Source organism: Toxorhynchites rutilus, chromosome 3 (assembly GCF_029784135.1).
Source record: "Toxorhynchites rutilus septentrionalis strain SRP chromosome 3, ASM2978413v1, whole genome shotgun sequence".
In the NCBI taxonomy this organism is placed as follows: Eukaryota; Metazoa; Arthropoda; class Insecta; order Diptera; family Culicidae; genus Toxorhynchites; species Toxorhynchites rutilus.
In genome coordinates, this window is record NC_073746.1 from 29,160,011 (window position 1) to 29,183,314 (window position 23,304).

The 23,304-nt window shown below is 38.4% G+C and overlaps 2 protein-coding genes across 5 annotated transcripts in view; one reads left to right on the top strand and one right to left on the bottom strand.

Moving 5' to 3' along the window:
• The window catches only part of LOC129772976 (uncharacterized), a 44,899-nt gene extending 33,557 nt beyond the window's left edge, over positions 1-11,342 (bottom strand). Inside the window, exon 1 of the mRNA XM_055776521.1 lies at positions 11,122-11,342. Coding sequence (XP_055632496.1) covers positions 11,122-11,342 — 221 coding nt within the window. The remainder of the gene's footprint in view (positions 1-11,121) is intronic.
• LOC129775505 (potassium voltage-gated channel protein Shaw-like) overlaps positions 1-23,304 on the top strand; it is a 410,947-nt gene that overhangs the window by 244,375 nt on the left and 143,268 nt on the right. The window lies entirely within an intron of this gene.

The window sequence follows — 23,304 nt, forward strand, 5'->3', positions numbered from 1 at the left end:
TTCCGAACGTTTTCACTTCACACACGTGTCAGTTCGGAGAAACATATCAATTAGATGAAGGTTGACTTCGACAGAATACGAGTCAATCTTCGCTGGCCTACGGATTTTTACGTTGAATTATCAATATAAACGGTTGATTAATCGTTGATTCAGTAACGTAGTACAACGTAATGATCAAAATAATTATTTATTGGTCTTCCAAGAAGATCAAACCTAACAAGAACGAGCGTAAAAATCAACAACATGTTATGAATTTTTGGCAACAAAACGGACCTCCACTATCGTTCACCACACCTACCATCGATTCTCGGGAGAGAGAGAAAAAAATCAATCCGATCCGAGGATAATTTCATGACGGATGACTTGCTTTTAATTAATTTTTGCTCTCCTGTCAGTGGGGGGGGGGCAGAAATCGTGTGACGAGAGGAGGTATCCTCGTACGTGTTTACTCTCTGCACAGACACTAATTGCATCCTGTAGTTAATTTATCGTTTTAACCCGGCTGGGCTGCGACCATGCATGAAACCATTTTAATTGTTGAAGTTGAAAGTGTCATTCAAACGAGATGAATCTGTGCCATCACGACGCTGGAGACGCTGTGTCGAGAGGTGCATGTGGGGCACAGGTGGGAGGATAGAAAAATAATGGCGATTGAATGAAGCTTTGGTTGCGATTAGTATGATTATGAAATTGTGGTCATACCTATGAGGCACCCACACACACGTCCGTAAATCATAGCCGTCAAAAAGTGACCAGAGCTGCAAGTGATGGGGCACAATCGAGCATATTAATTAGTTTAAATGAGTTTCTCATTTTATCACAACCATCGCTAGACGACCAGAATGAGAGCAGGACATACAACTATTATAATGCAATCGGTGTATTTCATTTATTTTAATTCAATTTTGCGCTGAGAATTTATGGAATGTTTTGGTCGTAAACAGAATTTGTTTGACAGCAAACAATTCACCCCACTCTGTCCACCGCGCGATAAACGTGATTGATTGCGAGCGATATTGCAATGGGAAACGCTGAATACTGAATCATCATCGACGGGGGATCCTCTTCCAAACGCGCGCGGGTTGATGGGAGCTGATAGAAGCCCCCGAATGAGTTTGCTCTGGTTTTGTTTTCGCCCAATTGTACAATGAAAATACCGATGAAACTGGCCGAAGCAATTTTTCAAACGGTAAAAGGTCGCTTTTGTTTCCCCGGTTGAATTTCGAATTAATTAATATGATCAATTTGATATAAATTCTCATTGTGAATGACAGTTCAACGAAGCGACAAATAATCTTTTTTTCAACGTTATGTGTTGATTGAACAACACATTAATACAATACAAAAGAATTCCCATAATCTTTCATTTGGTGAAAAAACGAGTCAAAGTTGTTGTAGATCAAGGAATCCTTCATGCTCAAAACGGTATGAAAATATCCATCTTCATCTAGGTTCAATATTCTACGCTGCAGATGAATTCAGGGGAAATGTCCATAGTTAGGATAAGGAATGTGTCCTACAATACTGCTAAAAACTTACTTTGTTAGATTTAGATGGTCTATTTTACAGTTCAATGCCAGAGAACAAAACTATCAAATTTCAAAATTATAGTTTTTTTTAGGCACTTTCTCACGCTTTTAGGAACTTTTTTCGATGGCTTTTTCTATGTTATATCTTCTTTGACGTTGTCCCGTCGCATCGCGTTTTTTGAGGTTCTAACGATGAAGGTCCTTGAAAGTTCTTCATTACGCGGGTGCACTCTCAGCAATTTCGCTACTTTTCTTTTTCAATTTCGCTTCTTTTTCTTGCACGGGTGAAACTTGCGTAAACTTTGTTTGACTAATATTTGTTGTATACATTCCTGATGTTCAGTTTTGACCGTTATTTTCATCCATATCTACCACTATCGTCTTTGCCAACATGGAACCAAATAAATGACAGAAGAATAGCGGGTGCCCAAACTCAAATTTCATTGCTTTTGTATTCGGTTTCAAAAATAATTATGATGTTCGTACCTTATTCTCCTACAAAGGTTTGACCTACAAGAGATACCGTTTAGTTAATCTATACTAGCTGACGTTGTTCTGCCATTTAAATTATTTCTAGAGAATATGGGTGTTAAATAAAACATAACTTATTAGTTTTAAGCGTGTTTGAATGTTTTAACGATCTACAAAATTATTCGAAGCGGTCGATGAAAAGAACGAATGAAACGATTTCAACGGAAGTTGGTATGATGTTTCATGATGTAATGTATTTCATTAATGTAACTGTAATTTTTGATCTCTCAAAAGTTAGATGTAAAAAAAAAGTAATAGATTTTCGTTATAAAGATGGAAAATGGAATAAAGAAAATCAATATTCATATCGTTCAAATGTTGTCTCATTGGAGGAAAATAGGCGCTTCTCTTTTTTTAACTTTATAACTGCTGGTTCTCGTTCATGAATTGGAAAACCAACGATACACCAGACAACAATGGAACTGATGTATCGTTTTTTTATTGGAACTTTGTTATAAATCAATCGAGGAGCATTCACAGCGGTATTCTAATTTAGAATCACAGCCATATTGCCAGTTCCTTCATCCACGGACTTAATAGTTCTTTGCTCAGCTGAGGCGAATATGGTACTACTCAACCATTTTCAATTCCAATGTCTGCGTTGTTGATATTTGTGAATGACATCATCAGTATTTATTTGTTGATATATAAGATATTCGCTTATGCTTGTGATCGTGTCGTTGGTGAAATCTCTAGGAAAACGCTTTGTACATATTCCATCTACCATGCAAGGCGATAAAGGTTTCGAATTTCCGCATGGACCATACACCATTATTGTGGTAACAGTATCGAACAGTTATTCATATTCCGGAATCCGATTGGTTTGAAACTACATCGAATTTCATGATCACTCGATGTGAAATGGATTGCTTATAAGCTTATATGCTTATATTATTTACCGTTATCATCATATGTTATACTGTCAGTCGGTGTCAGTGATTGACGGTGACTAACGTGGCAGTCGACGTGTTAAATACATAGAAGACATAGTCCTAACCCTAACTCAATTTATTTGTCTATAAATTTCCTTGCATTTCCACCAAAACTTTATACATAACATAAAATCATCGTCAGACACAATTTTCGTTCAAGATTTATCCCCCAATTGTGTTACCGTTTGTTTCGTCGATGATTTTTGTTTGTAGAGTTTAATTATAAGACATTTAGTGTGTAAAAAAATATATGCCATAAAATACTTACCCAGTGTTAGGGACTAGATTAAGTCACAAGTACACTCACACTTAAAAGCTGGAAAAAGAGAATGGAGAGAGGGCCACGGAAGTAGAGATAGAGATACAGAATGAACAATAATGAATAAAAGAAAGACAGAGAGGAGCTGAAGAGAGTGTAAAGGCAAATGAAATGACCGTTAGAAGAAGGGTTCATTTTTTGGCCAGAGCGACTACCCAGCAGACACAAAATCGATACACGGAAAATTTAAGAAAGAGAAGTTAATTGAGACTATATAATTAAATTAATAATATAGTGTGGAAAGTGATAGATTTTTGTAGAGAAATCAGGTATTTATCGATTACATTTATACAAAAAAAAAGGACCATTGCAAAACTCTGTATCTCTCTGTGGGTGAACAGGACCCGTTTATTCTGGGATTAATTCAACCACGAAACTGAATCTCGTATCTCGAGAGAAGCAGCGGACAAGTTAGCCAGCGTACGACGTTCGAGATCCAACCGGAGGACACACCAGACACCGACACTCACCACACAGGTTTATAGAGGTAATAAAAAGAAAAAAATTATATCTACACGCTTTTCCATACTCCACATCCGAGCCTTGATCAGCTTTTTCCCCGAAGAGCCGACCCTGAGAGCGATTGGCCTCAAGCTCGAGCTTGCCAGCATTAAAAGAGGCCTTGAGAGCCCAACCTCAAAGGTTCCCGAGGCTCAGACCAGGAACCGAGGTGTTGCGGGAGGTCCGTCTGATCCCGGAAGTAATAATTGTAGAGAATTTGTTGATTTTTCACATCGAACACATTTTTGATACGTAAGAACGTGGCCAGCGTCGTTATTGGCCATTAAAAAATCGAATCATCAAAACTTGCACAATGAGAATGATTTGCTACTCCCAAGTGTCATTCAGTGTGTTCTTTATTCGATTTCGCTGGTTCGGGTCAATCGTGGACAGCAACTACGAATTGTACAGTCTACCCAAGCTCAAGCTGATGGTTAAAATTCAGTGCTTCAAAAGTTATGAATTTTTGGAAAAAGTTTTTTTTGGTAAAAAGTTGAAAAAAAAATAATTTTCGGACCACCTCAAAACGCAAATGGTCACCTGTACGAGTATTTTCAAAGTCCGGGTTTTATTGCAACGAATTTCAATTTCCGATATAATAATTTTATTTCTGATATCACAACGCACATGAGACACTTTCGATGATGTTGTACGCTATCTAACTTGAAGCAGAGTAAGAGGGCGTGCTGGATATCTCATCGCTTTATATAGGGCAGATTTTCTGGATTTGCTTCTATATCCTATCCTTCGAGACAATACGATAGAGATTAGATGGGAATGACCTACGCTAATCCTCTTGTTTTAAATTGATTGGGTTTTGGGTACATACAATGCTTATAATTGTTGTATGGAATGATACTGATGTGGCGTGTGCCGCAATATATAGATACAATGCATAATAACGTGACGTGTGCCGCAACAGTCACCCTAACGAAAAAATAAAAAATACGGGTCTAATATTTTGCAATAAAGAACAAAACTATCACTTTTCATGTAAATCTGAGAGCCACTATATCGGTTTGGTATGTAATGGCTGTTGAACTAAATTTTCTCATCTTTCAAACGGAAGCAACTGAATCGTCTTCCGTAGCGTATTTTTTAATGTAGAGCCAGTTTGAGCCAGCAAAGTCCGAAACCAAAAAAAAACACAATTCAATAGCTCTGTCATTCTTGAAATTCGAACATATGCGTAGAAGAATTTTTTCGTGAAATATGATCCTCTACCACCTCCAAAGAGATTCTAAATAAATTTATTTGTTTTCATGTGCGAAAGGTATTTTATGACCTTAACACGTTAAGCCCCGACCGAAAAAGTTATTTTCCCGGGACCGACAATGAACTTTTCGAATGAAATCGGCGCAAACAAGACGTAAACTTCAGTGTCAGTCCCCAGGGACCGACGTGGAGCTTAACATGTTAAGGGGATGAATAAAAAATTGAATTCTTCTTTTATATTCAATACAAGACTAGCTGATCCGGCAAACTTCGTCCCGTTTAAAATTTGATTTTTGTTATCAATACCTTCAAACATTACTTACTAAGTTCATGAGTCCAATCGCAGAACTGTCCATTGATTGATCTTCTAATCGACCCCGTTGAATTTACTTTTTACTAAAAAATTCCTAGTACTCCTACCAAAACTCATCATTATAATATCAGATTATTTTCAGACAAGATTTTTCATTCACTGGCAAATAACATGTTTCTCCGTTACAGGGAATAAATGTTTGATACAGAAAATATGAAAGAATAAACACAGACCCCTCCCCTCTTCTCCCCTTAAAGAAGAGGGATGAGTGTTTAATCACCGTAGAAACGTTTCGTGCCCCCTAAAATCTTCACATGTCAAATTTGGCTCCATTTGCTTGATTAGTTTTCGAGTTATGCAAAAATTTTGTGTTTCATTTGTATGGCAGCTCCCCTTTAGAGAGAGGGGTGGAGTGTCTAACCACCATACAAACATTTATTGCACTCTAAATCCTCCATATGCCTAATTTGGCTTCATTTGCTTGATTAATTCTCGAGAAATGCAGAAATGCATTTGTGTTTCATTTGTATGGCAGCCCTCCCTAAGAGAGGGGGGAGGAGTATCTAACCACCATAATTCTCTGCATCTCAAAATCTCCAGATGCCTAATTTGGTTTCATTTGCTTGATTAATTCTCGAGCAATGCAGAAATTTGTGTTCCATTTGTATGGCAACCCCCCCTTAAAGAGGGAGGAGGGGTCTCAATCTATCATGAAAACCTTCCCCGGCCCCAAAAACCCCCACGTACCAATTTTCATGTCGATAGGTTCAGTAGTTTCCGAGTCCACAGACAGACAGACAGAAATCCATTTCTTATGTACACTGAAGTCGCTTTTTACGTTTTATAGTTTCCGTTCAGTAGTTTCCGAGTCCACAGACAGACAGACAGAAATACATTTTTTATGTACACTGAAGTCGCTTTTTACGTTTTATTTTACGCGGACTTCGGAATTTACGCGGTTTTTTTTCGCGGATTTCGAAATTTACGCGGTTTTTCTTACGCAGCACGTATCAACCGCGTACAGATTCAATGTACTAATTGTGATACGCGTACTAAATCTTGTAAACACCACCAATCCATGTAACTTTTCACGAAATAAGTTTGTATTGTATCACTGATTAGTAGCTGAGAAATAAAAGAAGACACAGATATCATAATTGTAGCATGCAAAAAATCAGTTAATCAATTGTTACAATTCACCGTGTGTTAGATTTTTATTCGGATTTTCAAATTCACCCGGTTTATTTTTACGCGAATTTTGGAACTTACGCGATTTTATTTTACGCGGTTTTCTTTTACGCGGTTTTTGTTTACGCGGCACGTATCCCCCGCGTAAAAAGCGACTCCAATGTATATAGATTAGATTATATGCAGTGAAAAAAAAAACGATGATTGTATATAACCGTGTCCGCCCTCTATTACGAAATATCCATATGTGCTTTACCTTTTTTGGGTTACTATAGGAGGTAGTATTGTTTCCATATTGTAACGTTTCATTTCGCACTGGTGTTTGTCTGAATATACTTTCATTAGTTGAATCATGTTTGGAAGGAAGTATGATCTTCTGATTTGAATTCCATAGCCTGTTCCGTAGACATTATTTATTTTAGCCTTCAACTATTTTGGATATTAGAACAAAATGATTTTTTTCTTCAAAACTATCTTGAAAGTTTTACTGGATGATTTACATTATGCTTCAGGGAGCGAAAATGGCAGTGTAATGGTATAATTCGAGTATGTTTGATTTTTGATACTCTAGTTGAGACTTGAAGAAGCACCGTTACGGAACTGATTGAAGTGATTCTGATGGATCGAAAAAAAATGGTTGTAATATTAGTTAATGGGTCAATCAGCATAGTGAATACAACCATCTGATGAATCATCTGCAAAATGAATAGTTTTTTCATCATTTTAAGGTTTCAGAAGAAGAGGGGTTGTTCTATAGTGATAGTTTTTTCAGATCATATGCTGCATTTGAAAGGGGAGAATCGTGATTGCTATTGGATGCATTTGATCGTCTGCAAAAAGCGCTCGCAACAATGTCCTTTACGTCATTTTAACACAAGACGAAGTAGAATTTCAATATTTTTTGAAAAAAATTCAAGAATTCAAGAGTACCTCTAGTGAATTTAGATACGTAAATATATGATGTTCCGTAATATATTCCGTAAATATATGAATATTCAAATTTTCAATAAATCATCGAATCATGAATCACGTTCCAATAAAAATAAAATCCAATTATTATTTATTTCGAAGACTCAAAATATCAACAGTGAACTCAATATTATATTAGGCTGTCAAAAAAGTCCTGCGGTATTTTTTTTGAATTTTCATTTGTTCATAAAATTAGTTACAATCATCTGTTTTAAGTCAAATATGCGCCGTTTTGTTCGATGACTTGTTCCCAACGAGATGCCAACTTCATAATACCCCTGTTATAGAAGCTCGCTTCCTTATTGGCAAAAAACTCGGATAGCCAATTTTCACAGGCCTCTTTTGTGGCTAACTTCTGACTACCTAGCTCGTTCGCCATGGACAAAAACAGGTGGTAGTCACTTGGTGCAAGGTCCGGACTGTACGGCGGATGCAAAAGAACCTCCCATCCGAGCTCCCGGAGCTTCTGGCGCGTCACCAAAGAAGTGTGTGGCCTGGCGTTGTCCTGATGGAAGACAATGCGGCCTCTGTTTATCAAAGATGGCCTCTTCTTCATGAGTGCTACCTGCAAGCGGTCCAGTTGTTGGCAGTACAGGTCCGAATTGAGCGTTTGGCCATAGGGAAGCAGCTCATAATAGATTATTCTTTGACAATCCCACCAAACACACAGCAGAACCTTCCTGGCCGTTAATGAGGGCTTGGCCACCGTTTGAGCCGCTTCAGCGGGCTTCGACCGTTTGCGCTTCACGTTGTCGTAAGTGACCCACTTTTCATCGCCAGTCACCATCCGCTTCAGAAACGGGTCGATTTTGTTGCGATTCAGCAGCGATTCACATGCGTCGATACGGTCAAAGATGTTTTTTTGCGTCAACATGTGTGGCACCCATACATCGAGCTTCTTTGTGAATCCAAGCTTCTTCGAATGGTTAATAACGGTTCGATGACTTATCCCCAGCTCTTGGCCGATGCTACGGTTGCTACTATGTCTTTCTCGGCTAATTCAGCGATTTTGTCGCAATTTTCGACGACAGGCCTTCCGGAGTGTGGCGCATCTTCGACGACCTCTACACCAGAACGAAAACATTGAAACCATCGTTGTGCGGTGGAAATGGAAACTGTATCGGGTCCATAAACTGCACAAATTTTATTGGCAGCTTGAGATGCATTTTTGCCTTTGTCATAGTAGTACTGTAAAATATGTCGGATTTTCTCTTTATTTTGCTCCATATTTGCGACACTATAACTCACGAACGACTTAACCAAACAAAACACTGTCAAAGACTATATTATAGCGCGCAAAAATACCTTTCCAACAAGCTATAGTATGACTCGATACAATGAATACAACTAGAACTACGCGCTTACAACGACACCTCGCGGAAATACCGCAGGACTTTCTTGACAGCCTAATATTAGTTTGTGGCAGTGTGTTTCACATGTATTACTAAATCTTGTTTTCATTATTTCATTTTCTTTGTTGATTCTCTTGTTAAATGTGATTCATTTGAAAAGGAGATGCCGGTTGTTCATTGCTTACTGAGAAGTTTACTCGAATCATCCATTGTTTATTATCAATAATCTATCACCATATTCACTCGAAAAAAATAGTGGCTGAAACAAAGAAATTGTTTATGATTTTGAAATGATGCAACTTAGTGATAAACGAACATTTTTCATTCATAAAATATACATTATTCTTATGCTACGGTCTTCTAGTTTACTTTTGCCTTTTCAACGCAGTTACTACTTTCATCATTTTTATTAGTAGGGGAAGGGTGGTCAAGACGGACACCCTAAATGAAAGTTGAATTCCTTCGTGAATTTCACAGAATATATACAGCTATCTCACCACAAATTGATAGTCTAGATAGTCTAGATAGTTTTTTGTAGTAAAATTTGTTTATGAGGCAGCAATTTTGAAAAATGAATGTGTCCGGCATCTTTGAAAGAATAATATTAAGTCGGGAAAGATGGACACTTGGGGTGGGAAAGATGGACACTAACTGGAAAAATCACGTTTATGTACTCGACATGTTTTGGAGCTAGGAGTACACAATAAGTGTCAAAGATATTGATACAATGTATTCCATGTTTTTTTTTATCCCTTTTGTTTATTTTTAGGCTCATTAGCAGTTTAGCTGTAACAGAGCCGAATTTTAATCGTGTACATGTCACATATTTATCATATCTATAATTAGCACATTACACAGTTGCCATTTTTCGGCGATAGAGTATTCCCTTCTATACCATTGCAAATGGTACACATTTACACAGTAGCCATTTAGGCGTAAGAGTTTTCTATCTGTTCTTCCATTATCCAGTTAAGACTGGACAGCGGAGACAGTCGTTGATCCATTGTTGAGTTATTTATAGAACAGCAGCCCGATATTTCTGCAGAGCAGAGCAGTTGTATGGATGAATATATCTTATTTCGACCGTGGATCGATCTCCATCGCTGATGATTGTTGCGTGGACGTAGTTATTCTGTAACAACACAAAGATGGTCAATGGGGGCCCTGAGTTTTGAACTCACGATCGATCGCTTACTAAGCGAACGCGCAACCAATGTGGCTACGGAGACCCCCTTATTCCATGTTTGTACATCGTTAAAATTTGAAATAAAAATTCAATTTATGAATTATACAGGGGTGTCCGTCTTTCCCGACTTTCCCCTAGTACTTGGTTGAAATTTCTAAGCCGAGTAAAACACCTTGAATGTTATTTGGAGTGGTAAGCTCTAGAATACGCGTGACCACAGTGCAATTCGAAAGAAATTTCTTTGACAAAAAATCCCTCAGCCAGAACGTGAATCGAATCTAAACCCCCGGCACGATAATATATCCAAATAAATCTAATATTGCAATACCGCCATTTGTGACATAAAACAATTCAGTAAGGCCTTTTACTACAGAGATATCTTCAATTGAATGCAAAATCGCCATTGGTCTTTGATTATCCATATTTCAATAAATAATAATTACATGGAGAATCAAAAGACAGATTTGAAAACTTGACTAGATTCTCTACAAGGTCGAATTAATATTTAAACAAAAAACTGATGAAAAAAATCAAATACATAATTTTGCTTTACTTTCCGAATCACGAAAATTCAAGTTCAAGTGTTCCACCACCGTCAGCTAAGCCGCAAATTGATACGACTTCCATAAGGAAAACCCATATGGCACTGGCAGAAAAAGACCATAAATAAGCGCATAGTTTTTTTTATGTGCACAGATCTGCTTTTGCCTGCTTATATGCCATGTCCAAACAAATCAAACAAATTTCTCCTCTGCCAATATTTGATCTCGTTCCATGTGTTCGGTTCAGGTATCGACACGTCTCTCGAACGGCTCCAGCAGCTATTTTCTTCCCCAGAATCTATAGCGTGCAGAACCACCTTTCGAAACGCGTTTGCACGTATCCGTATCCGCTTCGTTTGATGTATTTGACACGCTGCAAGCGACCGGCGATGGATCTAGCTCCGGACCATTCTCCGGTGTGCATTTGCTGCTACCGAACAACATGTGGTTTGGTACGGCAATAAGCCAATACAGCTTTTATTGAATCTGGAACATGCTTCCGGGGAAGGCTACAGGAGAAGCCAAACCAACCAAATAATCTCACCTCTCGGTTGTTTGGACCGTTCGTTTATTGCTTGAAATAGAACCCCGCCTCGATGGCACTTTGGATCTACGCGTGGGGAAAGCCAACCCTGGTTGGCTTTGGTTGGTAACAGCAGCAGCAGCAGGAGCAGCATCCTCATCATCGCCATCAGCAATTTCATTGCTATGCAGCTGCAGAGCTGCGCCAGTGTTGTTGTTAGTTGAGGGTAACGCAATTTCCATTCACTGTGGAAACAGCTAGAATATTCACAACGGAAAAGTTAGAAACCATCTGATGCTGGTAAGGTTCCTTCCCAGATAAGGCTGCAGAAGCTTCGGATCTGCGTGGGAGAATGTTTACTTTACACAGCTCCAGTGGGTAGAGCGGCGGAAGTAATGCAGTGAGTGAACATTCTGTTTTCTGTGGGATACGTAAAACAAGCGAAATTGAACGAAGGTTTCCTCGGAGCGTAGCGCCTCGGAGGTGGTAACCCATTCTGTTGACTTTTTGTCCGTCATTAAAAGCAACCCTTCGCTAGGATCGGGTCCCGGATTACGCATTACACATTTTACGTTCGGCTGGGTCGATACCTGAATGCAGATGAATGGATTTTATACAGGTTATTTGATCCGCCCAGAACTTTGATCACCGGACCGAATTTGAGCAGGCGAACTTGTAATCGGATTTTGATTAACGTTTGCTTCGACCGTATCACCTTTCCGACCGGTATGACTTGCAATTACTTTCCGATTAGCTGCAGATTGGATCCAATTACATTGGAAGGACGTTACTTTTCCTCGGTCCCGCCCAAATTGTGACCGTCAAATAAAACCATTTCGTTCCATTATTTTCCATCGACTTAATAGTGAACGTGTCCTGTTTCTGAATGTGTCCCTGCAGAGCGATTGTGCCGATTACATCGGCAGTTTTCCCTCGACTTTAAGGACCTCCCAGGAAAAAAATCCGAGCAAAACAACTTCGCCGAGTTAACCAATCATTTAATTTACTGTCTGCAACAAATCAACCGAGAAAATTGTGCGAGTCGCAGAACAAAATGAATGGCGAACAACAACAACGAAAAAAAACTAGATGGTGGAAATAAGTTTGGCACATTTCGTTTATCAAATTGTTCCCCCGCTGTGCGTTTCTTTCTCATTCTTTGCTCGGACTTTTTTTCCCTAATTTCAGTCCGAGCGTCAGTGCTCCTTCTTGGCGGTAATGCGATTCGGAATTTATTCAATTAAAACTTTCTCTCCATTTGACGGCGATCCCAGCGATTGAAGCAGGAGACCAGAGGGTCCCTGGCCGTTGCCAGTCGTCGTGCTGTTTTTGTTGATACTAATAAACAGTGGTGACGGCGGCGGCGGTGGTTCGGAAAAATCGAAAGCCTTGGTGTGGTCAGAGGCGGAAGATTGGAAGCCGGGGTGAGCGGATTTCAAATTCAATTCGTTGGAATTTATGTAATCGGCGGTGGTTAACGATCCCCTCCCCCTCTCTACTTGGTGCACTTGTTTTGTGATTTGGGGGTAGACTAATTGAGTTTGGCTACGGAAGTTTGAAAATCGGGTCAGCGGGGTTAGCGCCAGAGAAACGATCGGCTGGCTAGATAGTCTTGAGAGAAATAGTAGATTAAATATCTAGACAAGAATTAGCCGCCTTCCGGTTGAGGGATTCATTTGATTAACTTGTGCTTGTCCCTAAGAAGGCAGTTTTATGCTAGATTAAGATAAAAAAAAATATGCCACACTTTCTCTTTGTACAGGGTTTCCCATTTCGGGCTTCCGAAAATATACAACCCTGCGCTGACAACCGTTTGACATAGCTGTCAATCAAAGCGTCATATCGTTAGTTGAATGTCTGCCATTTTACAATATGGATCGTTTTAGCATCGCACAACGTGTTAATTTTGTTAAATTATACTATAAAAATGATGAAAAACCGGCAAATGTTTTTCGAGCATTACGGACGGATTTTGGTCGTCATGGACGGCCTACAGAGCACACAATCGCTAATGTAGTGCGTAAATTCGAACAAACTGGATCCGTAGCGGATATTGTGAAACCTGTGCATCATCGTAATGTGCGTTCGGCCGAAAATATTGCTGCTGTTGCTGCCAGTGTGGAGGATGACCCGAATGTTTCGATTCCACGGCGTGCTCAGCAATTGGGCTTGTCAAACACATCATTGTGGCGAATTTTGCATTTGGACTTGCACCTACATCCATATAAAGTCCAACTGGTACAAAAATTAGAGCGTGGTGACCATGGAATGCGTCGGGCATACGTCGATTGGGTGAACGAACAACAGCAGCAAAATGCTGAATTTTCGCATCAAATTTTCTTCAGCGATGAGGCACATTTCGAGCTCGGTGGCTACGTGAACACCCAAAATTTCCATATATGGGGCTCAGAAAATCCACACGTGATTGTTAGGAGGCCATTGCACTGTCACTGTTTGGTGCGCATTATGGTCTGGTGGAGTCATCGGGCCGTATTTCTTTGAAAATGAGGACGGCGAGACGGTAACTGTGAATGGTGAGCGCTATGGCCGCGGCCGCATGTTAACGGATTTTTTTTTGCCACAAATTGAAGATATGGATACGGATGACAAGTGGTTTCAGCAGGACGGCGCCACGTGCCACACAACACGACCGAACATGGCCATATTGCGAACGAAATTTGAGGGACGCATAATTTCGCGTTTTGGTGATGCCAATTGGCCGTCCAGATCATGCGATTTGAACCCGCTAGACTATTTTGTGGGGTTATGCGAAAGACCGTGTCTATGCCAACTCTCCGCAAACTCTTGAACATTTGAAAGACAACATTCGTGAAGTTATGACCGAGATACCGCCCCATATGTGCCGAAAAGTCATCGAAAATTACCTGTTCCGGATCAAGGTGTGCGAGGAAGCCCTAGGTGGACATTTGAATGATGTTGTATTTCACACATAATGGCATAAATCAAACTTTAATTTGAAATAAAAGTTTCATCGAAATTCGAATTCTAAGTGTGTTTTATTTCAATTTAGTTTCGGAATTTAAAGTTGGAAAACCCTGTATTATAGCTATACAGCAGATCCAAATGATATCGTTCTGAAAATGCATATTTTAGAAACATATATTTTTGATTTGGATGAAATTTTGTATTTGTTTTGGTCTAATGAAAATATGAATATTCCACAGGAATTGGAACCATTTTGACACAAAAGTAATTTTTCAAAAGGGTATATCAATTTTAGTGGAGGAAATCTCTTATCAATTCTATCTCAAAATCTATGCGTCATACCGAACTGCCGTCTGAGATAGCACTGTCGAGAATCGATATCTGAACGTGGAAACAAAACTGAGGAAAAGATTGGTTATTTTTATATAGAAAATAAAAAAAATGTGTATAATACATGGTTTTTATTTTTATTTTTTCCATCAAAAATGGAAAGCATTTAGGAAGTTTTGAAAATAAATGTAAGGTGATAACTTTATTTATGATGTACAACAAATTTTTATGAATTTTAAAAACTTAGAATTTTTGCCTACTAGTGACCCAAAATTATAAATTCTAATGTAATTTTAAAAAAATGCACCTGGTCAACATTCTTCTAGATGCAGCCATCCTCGAGATATTTAAAAAATGTTTCTAATTTATTGTATTTTTTTTATAGAAATAGGAAAATATTTCTTATGTTTGTCATTTTACACAATCGCGGGCAGAGTTCGTGTCAAGTATAAACTAAACAAAAATTTCGCGTTCTGATTGATGCGAAAAACGAGCACTTGTCAGGGTTGCCATATCTGTGTTTGTGGTCTTAAAAAAAGTTTTTATCTGAGTTTTTTTCTGTATCGAAATCTGTGTTTACCCTTTGCTGTCGTATTGAATTTTGAAATGGATGTCGTACTCGTATGAACCAATTTCCTTCGAATGAATATTCTTGTTGTAATTTATATGAAATTAATAAACTAATTTCATAGTTTATGCAACAATACAGCGCACTTTTTTATACGAACTTTAATGTTTTTAATGTCTTCTACACGAATCAATACGATGCTCATATGAATAATAGGTACTCAGTATAAACAAAAGGTTCCATCCGTGCTCGAGGAAAGGATTTATGGAAAACTCCGTGTATTGCGGTACTGTGTAGATGAAAAGAGAATTGTGTTGTAAACTGAAAAACAGAAAACTAGAATACTAGAAAACTAGAAAACAAGAAAACTAGAAAACTAGAAAACTAGAAAACTAGAAAACTAGAAAACTAGAAAACTAGAAAACTAGAAAACTAGAAAACTAGAAAACTAGAAAACTAGAAAACTAGAAAACTAGAAAACTAGAAAACTAGAAAACTAGAAAACTAGAAAACTAGAAAACTAGAAAACTAGAAAACTAGAAAACTAGAAAACTAGAAAACTAGAAAACTAGAAAACTAGAAAACTAGAAAACTAGAAAACTAGAAAACTAGAAAACTAGAAAACTAGAAAACTAGAAAACTAGAAAACTAGAAAACTAGAAAACTAGAAAACTAGAAAACTAGAAAACTAGAAAACTAGAAAACTAGAAAACTAGAAAACTAGAAAACTAGAAAACTAGAAAACTAGAAAACTAGAAAACTAGAAAACTACGTGAGAACGAGAGAACGAGAGAACAAGAGAACGAAAGAAGAAAAAAAAGGAAAAAAAGGAAAAAAAATGAAGAGGAGAAGGAGAAGGAGAAGGAGACGGAGAAGGAGAAGGAGAAGGAGAAGGAGAAGGAGAAGGAGAAGGAGAAGGAGAAGGAGAAGGAGAAGGAGAAGGAGAAGGAGAAGGAGAAGGAGAAGGAGAAGGAGAAGGAGAAGGAGAAGGAGAAGGAGAAGGAGAAGGAGAAGGAGAAGGAGAAGGAGAAGGAGAAGGAGAAGGAGAAGGAGAAGGAGAAGGAGAAGGAGAAGGAGAAGGAGAAGGAGAAGGAGAAGGAGAAGGAGAAGGAGAAGGAGAAGGAGAAGGAGAAGGAGAAGGAGAAGGAGAAGGAGAAGGAGAAGGAGAAGGAGAAGGAGAAGGAGAAGGAGAAGGAGAAGGAGAAGGAGAAGGAGAAGGAGAAGGAGAAGGAGAAGGAGAAGGAGAAGGAGAAGGAGAAGGAGAAGGAGAAGGAGAAGGAGAAGGAGAAGGAGAAGGAGAAGGAGAAGGAGAAGGAGAAGGAGAAGGAGAAGGAGAAGGAGAAGGAGAAGGAGAAGGAGAAGGAGAAGGAGAAGGAGAAGGAGAAGGAGAAGGAGAAGGAGAAGGAGAAGGAGAAGGAGAAGGAGAAGGAGAAGGAGAAGGAGAAGGAGAAGGAGAAGGAGAAGGAGAAGGAGAAGGAGAAGGAGAAGGAGAAGGAGAAGGAGAAGGAGAAGGAGAAGGAGAAGGAGAAGGAGAAGGAGAAGGAGAAGGAGAAGGAGAAGGAGAAGGAGAAGGAGAAGGAGAAGGAGAAGGAGAAGGAGAAGGAGAAGGAGAAGGAGAAGGAGAAGGAGAAGGAGAAGGAGAAGGAGAAGGAGAAGGAGAAGGAGAAGGAGAAGGAGAAGGAGAAGGAGAAGGAGAAGGAGAAGGAGAAGGAGAAGGAGAAGGAGAAGGAGAAGGAGAAGGAGAAGGAGAAGGAGAAGGAGAAGGAGAAGGAGAAGGAGAAGGAGAAGGAGAAGGAGAAGGAGAAGGAGAAGGAGAAGGAGAAGGAGAAGGAGAAGGAGAAGGAGAAGGAGAAGGAGAAGGAGAAGGAGAAGGAGAAGGAGAAGGAGAAGGAGAAGGAGAAGGAGAAGGAGAAGGAGAAGGAGAAGGAGAAGGAGAAGGAGAAGGAGAAGGAGAAGGAGAAGGAGAGTACATCTAAAAATGTCTGAACGCTAAGTTCCAATTTTTAGGTGTTTTTTGAAATGCTGTAGCTTCGTAAAACATCAAAGGACGAATATATGCACCATTTTAAAGATTCAACTTTCAAGTTTTGGAGGACTATATGAACACAATTTCATCTTGAGTAGTGGACAAAAATATCAGGGACGAATGAAGTATTTCTCTCTTTCTCCTTTTTGTGACTAACACAATTTATTGTCAACTAAGTGAACATCAAACCCTAAAAACTTTAATAACTAACTTTCAACCAACTTTCACTTAATTTATAAAACGTTTCTGTGGGACCTTTCAATACAGTACTATTTTTGATTGAATGAATAAATACCCCTCCGTCTTTGATAGTAAATAATTCAATGGGGTAATAGTGTTTGTGACAGAAGAGCAAAGCACATGTAAATAGATCAATTCACTTATCAGACTGTGTGGCGCTTCATTGACACGAGTTTTTGAATACATTTGAAAAAAAATAACAATTCAATACTAAAGTAAAATGTATGAACGATATGTTCCGATGAACAATTGCAAATATTAATATATATATAGAAGGTACATTTGCATATGAAGTAAAATTCTGATTATACGCGAGCGTATCATGAGCAAATTTATAACACGTGCGAATTGGGGCTCTTTTGGGGCCGAGGTATTTTGATTGAATGTAATACTTTTCCGTTTACTGTTTTTGAAAGCATAGGCAGCTGTGGCAGTGTTCCGAGCTCTGCAATACAATTGTCTTACCCAATGTTAAGATTGCTAAAACTAACGTAAGTTACCCATTAAACGTAAAAATAATAATTGTATTGATATCAACACAATTTTATTCTATTGATTTTCATGACATGGGACGCTATGACTCCGGAATAACATTTTATTGAGTGGTTTTAATAGCTGTTTCGATGATGTTGTCTGGTATCAGTGTCGAAAAAATAACGATGCTTTTACCAATACAAACAAATCCATTGTCGAAGATTGAAAAATGAAAATTTAACTTTCAGAGCACTAGCTCGAGTTTTCCGACGTTTTTCTCTACACAGTGCGACAGCAGATGAAAATTTAATATCTTGTGAGTAATCGATTAGAGTTTGGTTGATATTACTTGATGGGAAGTGTGCGAAAACGATAATTTTCTTCACACTGTTTAGCAAAACTATTGATTTTAGGGTAAGGGGTGAGGAAGGGAGATGAAAGAAATGAGCGCCATTGTGGCGCTTCCACAATCACCTTAATTTTGCTTATTTTACAGCAAAGCCCTATCTGTCCGCAACACGACTACTGTCATCTCACATCACTCGCGGCATAAAATAAGGGGGTCCACAAAACTATCATGCGACTCCATTGGATCACTTGTTTTTGTTTTGTTTTTTTTATATAAAATAGATCTTGAAAATAAACCAATATAATATCCCAGATAAGTCAAGTAAAAAAATATTAGCATTCTGGGAAAAAATACCACCTAGCCGCTAGGACCAGAGTTATCAAAACTACCGTTTATTCTGCTAAGTGAATGAATCGATGAACATCAGAACAAATAAATGAAGCTGTTCAGTTCTATACTGCAATTATACTGTCAAAGATATTTTAATTTTTTCCATCTTTGAAAGATCCTGCTGTGGGCATTCAAGAACTATTAAAATGATTTTCTACAGATACGTACTTATTCTTAATTGATTTTCAAATGCCAAGTATTCAATCCAGCACCCAGAAAACTGTGCATGACAAACGGTGTTCAGAACACTTTTTTATTATGACTAACAAAACAAAACTGGTTCGCAATAATACTCTTGATTACTAATTAATTAAATGTCCGACAATCACATCTATATACAGGGTGGGCCATTTAAAGTGGAAGGATTTGTTTTTTTTTTTTTGAAATTCATTTATTTTGGTCCAAGGAGATTTGTTCTAACTACTTTTTGATTATGATATCTCGTAAATGACCGCCTCTGGCCTTGACCGCAAAATGTGCCCTTTTTTCGGCATTTTCCATCACTTTGCCCAATGTTTCGGCCGATATGGCAGCAATTTCTTGTTGGATATTGTCTTTCAGCGCAGCCAGGGTCCTTGGTTTACCAGTGTATACCTTGGATTTTAAATATCCCCATAAAAAAAAGTCAGGAGGCGTCAAATCAGGTGATCTCGGTGGCCAGTCATAATCGCCGTTTTTCGATATTAATCTTTCGGGGAACATTTCGCGCAATAATTTGGTCGTGGCAGCCGCTGTATGGCATGTAGCGCCGTCCTGTTAGAACCAGTAATTGTCCAAATCATTTTCACGAACAAATGGCAATAAAAAATCGAAATGGCAATAAAAACAAATGGCAATAAAAAACTTATATCGTACAGTTCTATTAAAATTACAAGTCATTTGATAATAACCAGAATGAAGAGTATACAACCCGTGCGATTTGGCGTCCGTAAATTTCATGTTGCGAAAATCGAACAAAATCAAAGATTGTTCATTATTTATTTCCCAGAGTCCATATTCGGGTATCAATTTGTTACGAGATTTTGAATGTGTTATGAGACAAAGCAATGTTATATGTCGAAGAAATATTATAAGACAATTGTATGACGAAGGGTCCCCACTTGATTTCACGTAATCCATCTATCAAGCCAACTTCTACAATGTTATGAACATTTAGAAAGTATCAAGTCTATGTGGCGATGATTAAATAACTCCACAGCGAAGTATTTGCTCAACAAATTCAAAACAAACACATATGTTGTATTGTCACACAGTTTCAACTTGAAAAAAATGCGCTTGAGGCTTTTAATTAAAACAAAACATGTCTTCCGTCCCGGAGTGGATGATTTTTCACATACATCTCATGGCATAATACCATTTCCGTGGCAGATAAATTGCTCTCGCCAAGTATGTTACATTATATCACAAGATATTTTTCATCAGAACGAGGAGTCTGTAGAAAATGTGCGATGCCGTAAAAATGGGTGCTCGAGCCGCCCGCCAAACCTAACCAAGTGGAGTTACGTATTCCCGCAGTAGCGACTCATACTTCTCCCATTACATGTAATCACCAAGCATAAATCATGAAGGGCGAAAAAAACTAAGTACTAAGAGCAATGCAAGAGTGCACAGCATTAGCCTGTCAGCGCGAAAATGACCTCTGATGGGTCGTCTCTGCAGAGCGGCGAAAGTCAGTTTGAGATTAATTACGAATTGATATAATTCATTTTAAATTATTTCGGCCAGACGTCGACTTCTGACGAACATTAAGAAGCAAAAAAAAACGGTGGAAACGGTAATGAGCGCTAAGCTGCTGCAGGAATAATTCAATGTCCCTGTCTTTATCTTAGGGATCATCCACTTTCAGTGCCTTTTTTTTGCTGCTGTATCTCAAGTTTTAAAGCCAAATCAGCCTTGGAAACTTCAAACGCCACGCCTCTTTGGCTAGGTTTGATCCATTAATCATTGCGAATTATTTCCTCCCGTCCGCGAGTTGACAACGAGTGTATGAAATGTCACTCCGCGTTGGTTTCGGGTGGTTGACTTGCTGGTTTTATGGCAACAGGGGATGTCTGAATTTTGATTTGCTAATTATAAAATGCGTCATCAAATTTAGAAGACGTTCTCCTTCTGTTTGCTTTGTTTCGGAGCTGCTTTAACGATTTGTTTGAGTGCTTCAACGACAGATTCGGTGGACGATTTTACGAAAAAAGAGCAGCTGTCGGTCCGCGAATGGAATGAACGGAATTGCTATTGACATTATTCGCTATCGTAAAATTTCCATTGCATTAGGAATGCAAAGATGAAAATATGTTGATGGAATCCCATCTCCCGCGAACCAACTCAAAGGACCGCGTCAGCCAAAAAAAGAACATCGTTGCGGTTCTCAGCGAATGACACCGGTGATATAATGTCCACATTATGACGCACGATGACACATACCAGCTGTAACTTATGGGGAAAGACTTACCTTTCCAGCTCAGCACTGGCGGCCACATTATGGTCCAATATTAATCACGAAAACAAGCACCCCCGATGATTAATGCATTCAATTCCTTATTTTTATACATTCCTGGGACACGTCACCGAAAACCCTGGCGCTCTCGGAAAGGGACACGATATGGGGGACTACTGAGTCCTTTTACATCTCATGAATATTATATCACTATGCTGGAAACACACCTCGCTTCAGCAGTTATTTCTTCCCAGGCATCATAACATAAGAGAAACACGTGAGTGGGTGTGTTTGGGACGTTGGGAATTCCGAGCTGAGGATTCTGAGTGGAATTATTTCCCGACGAAGGATCGCCACCACGTGGTCCGGATTTCACGTTGGGCCATCATTAGCGTCACGTCTTACCACTGATGCGGAAGAGTTTGGTTTCCTTCGAACGACGCGAGTGCATTTTGGTTCGGGAGGCGGAAGATGTCACGCTGTCACCGGTGCGAAGATTAATCCCAATCCATAAATTCAATAGAGAACAAGATAAATGGGGAAAACATGTCGTTTCTAACGAATGTTGACGTGTTCAAACTAGGATTCGTTTTTATTTTTTCTATGTGGAAGCGAAAATTGCTCATTGTAGTTGTTCAATAATAGAGCAATTCCAAATGAAATCGACAAATGACAAAACATGAGTATTTTTGATTCGAATGAAAGTTTGTATTCCGTTTGGGTTGAAGGAAATATGAGATTTCCACAGCAATTGGAATTTTTTTACTCAAGCGTAACTTTTGAAAAGGGCGTATCGATTTTAGTAGGAGAAATCTTTGATAATTTATATCTCAAAACTATGAGTAGTACCGAATTAGTGTCTTAGAAAGAGTTATAGAGTATTGATGTCTAAACAGGAAAAAAATACACTGAGAAAAAAATAGTCTTTTTATTTACAAAAAAAAAATTTGCAATATCCAAAATACAGGGTGGGCCATTTAAAGTGGAAGGATTTGTTTTTGCAATAGCAAAGTAAAGAAGTGGTATTTTAATTTTTTTTTTTTTTTGAAATTCATTTATTTTGGTCCAAGGAGATTTGTTCTAACTACTTTTTGATTATGATATCTCGTAAATGACCGCCTCTGGCCTTGACCGCAAAATGTGCCCTTTTTTCGGCATTTTCCATCACTTTGCCCAATGTTTCGGCCGATATGGCAGCAATTTCTTGTCGGATATTGTCTTTTAGCGCAGGGTCCTTGGTTTACCAGTGTATACCTTGGATTTTAAATATCCCCATAAAAAAAAGTCAGGAGGCGTCAAATCAGGTGATCTCGGTGGCCAGTCATAATCGCCGTTTTTCGATATTAATCTTCCGGGGAACATTTCGCGCAATAATTTGGTCGTGGCAGCCGCTGTATGGCATGTAGCGCCGTCCTGTTGGAACCAGTAATTGTCCAATTCATTTTCACGAACAAATGGCAATAAAAATATGCCTAACTTTTGCGAACGATGGCGACCTGATGTCGATGGAGTCTCTGCAACACTGGCTCGAACGGCATCAATATTCTCGTCGAAACGTCTTGGTTGTAGTCCGGACAGATGACTGGCATTACCAACACTACCAGACGATATAAATTTGGCATATAATAGGCGTATAGTGTTGTCTCCAGGCGATGTTTTAACTTTATTTTTATTTTTCCACGCACGTTTAGTTAACACAATTGAGAAGTTATTTTGAATGTACAGCTGAACAATTTCAGCGCGTTGTTTAGGTGTGTATTGTTCCATGGTTAAAATTGTACTGAAATGACGCTTCCAACGCGGTATGACATTTGTTAATCTGACATCTCTGTCAAAAGTTATGGGGTTGCCAGATGCTTCCACTTTAAATGGCCCACCCTGTACATATTTTTTCATTTTCTTTTATTTTTTCATATAAAATAGAAGTTATGTAGAAAATTAAAAAAATGGGTCCAAGATGATAAAACTGTATGTTAACAATCATTTTTAGCCACAAATTATGATTCCTGATGTGATTTAAAACAAAAAAGCTCATTATAAATCTCCTTCTAAGTGTAGCCAATCTCGAGATATTTTTAAAAATATTTTTAATTTATTGTCTTTTTATAGTAAATATTCCCTTTTAATATGTTTGTCGTGTTACACCGTAATGTTCATGAAATTTTATTAATTTGCTTATAATATCCAACAACTTTTCCAAATACATCATCATGGTAAAAATATATGTTTAGGAGTTACGTTGAAAATCATTTGAACACAGGTGGGTTAATATAAAACGTAGCGATATTAAAAAAAAAAAAATTATCTTAATACAAACTTTTAACATGTTATACATGTTGCGCCAACAGAACACAACATTTATGAAAGGAAAAAATATAATTCTCTACAATTTGGTCAAATAATTCCTGTATTTATCGGAGTTTAAGAGATACTAATAATAATACTAG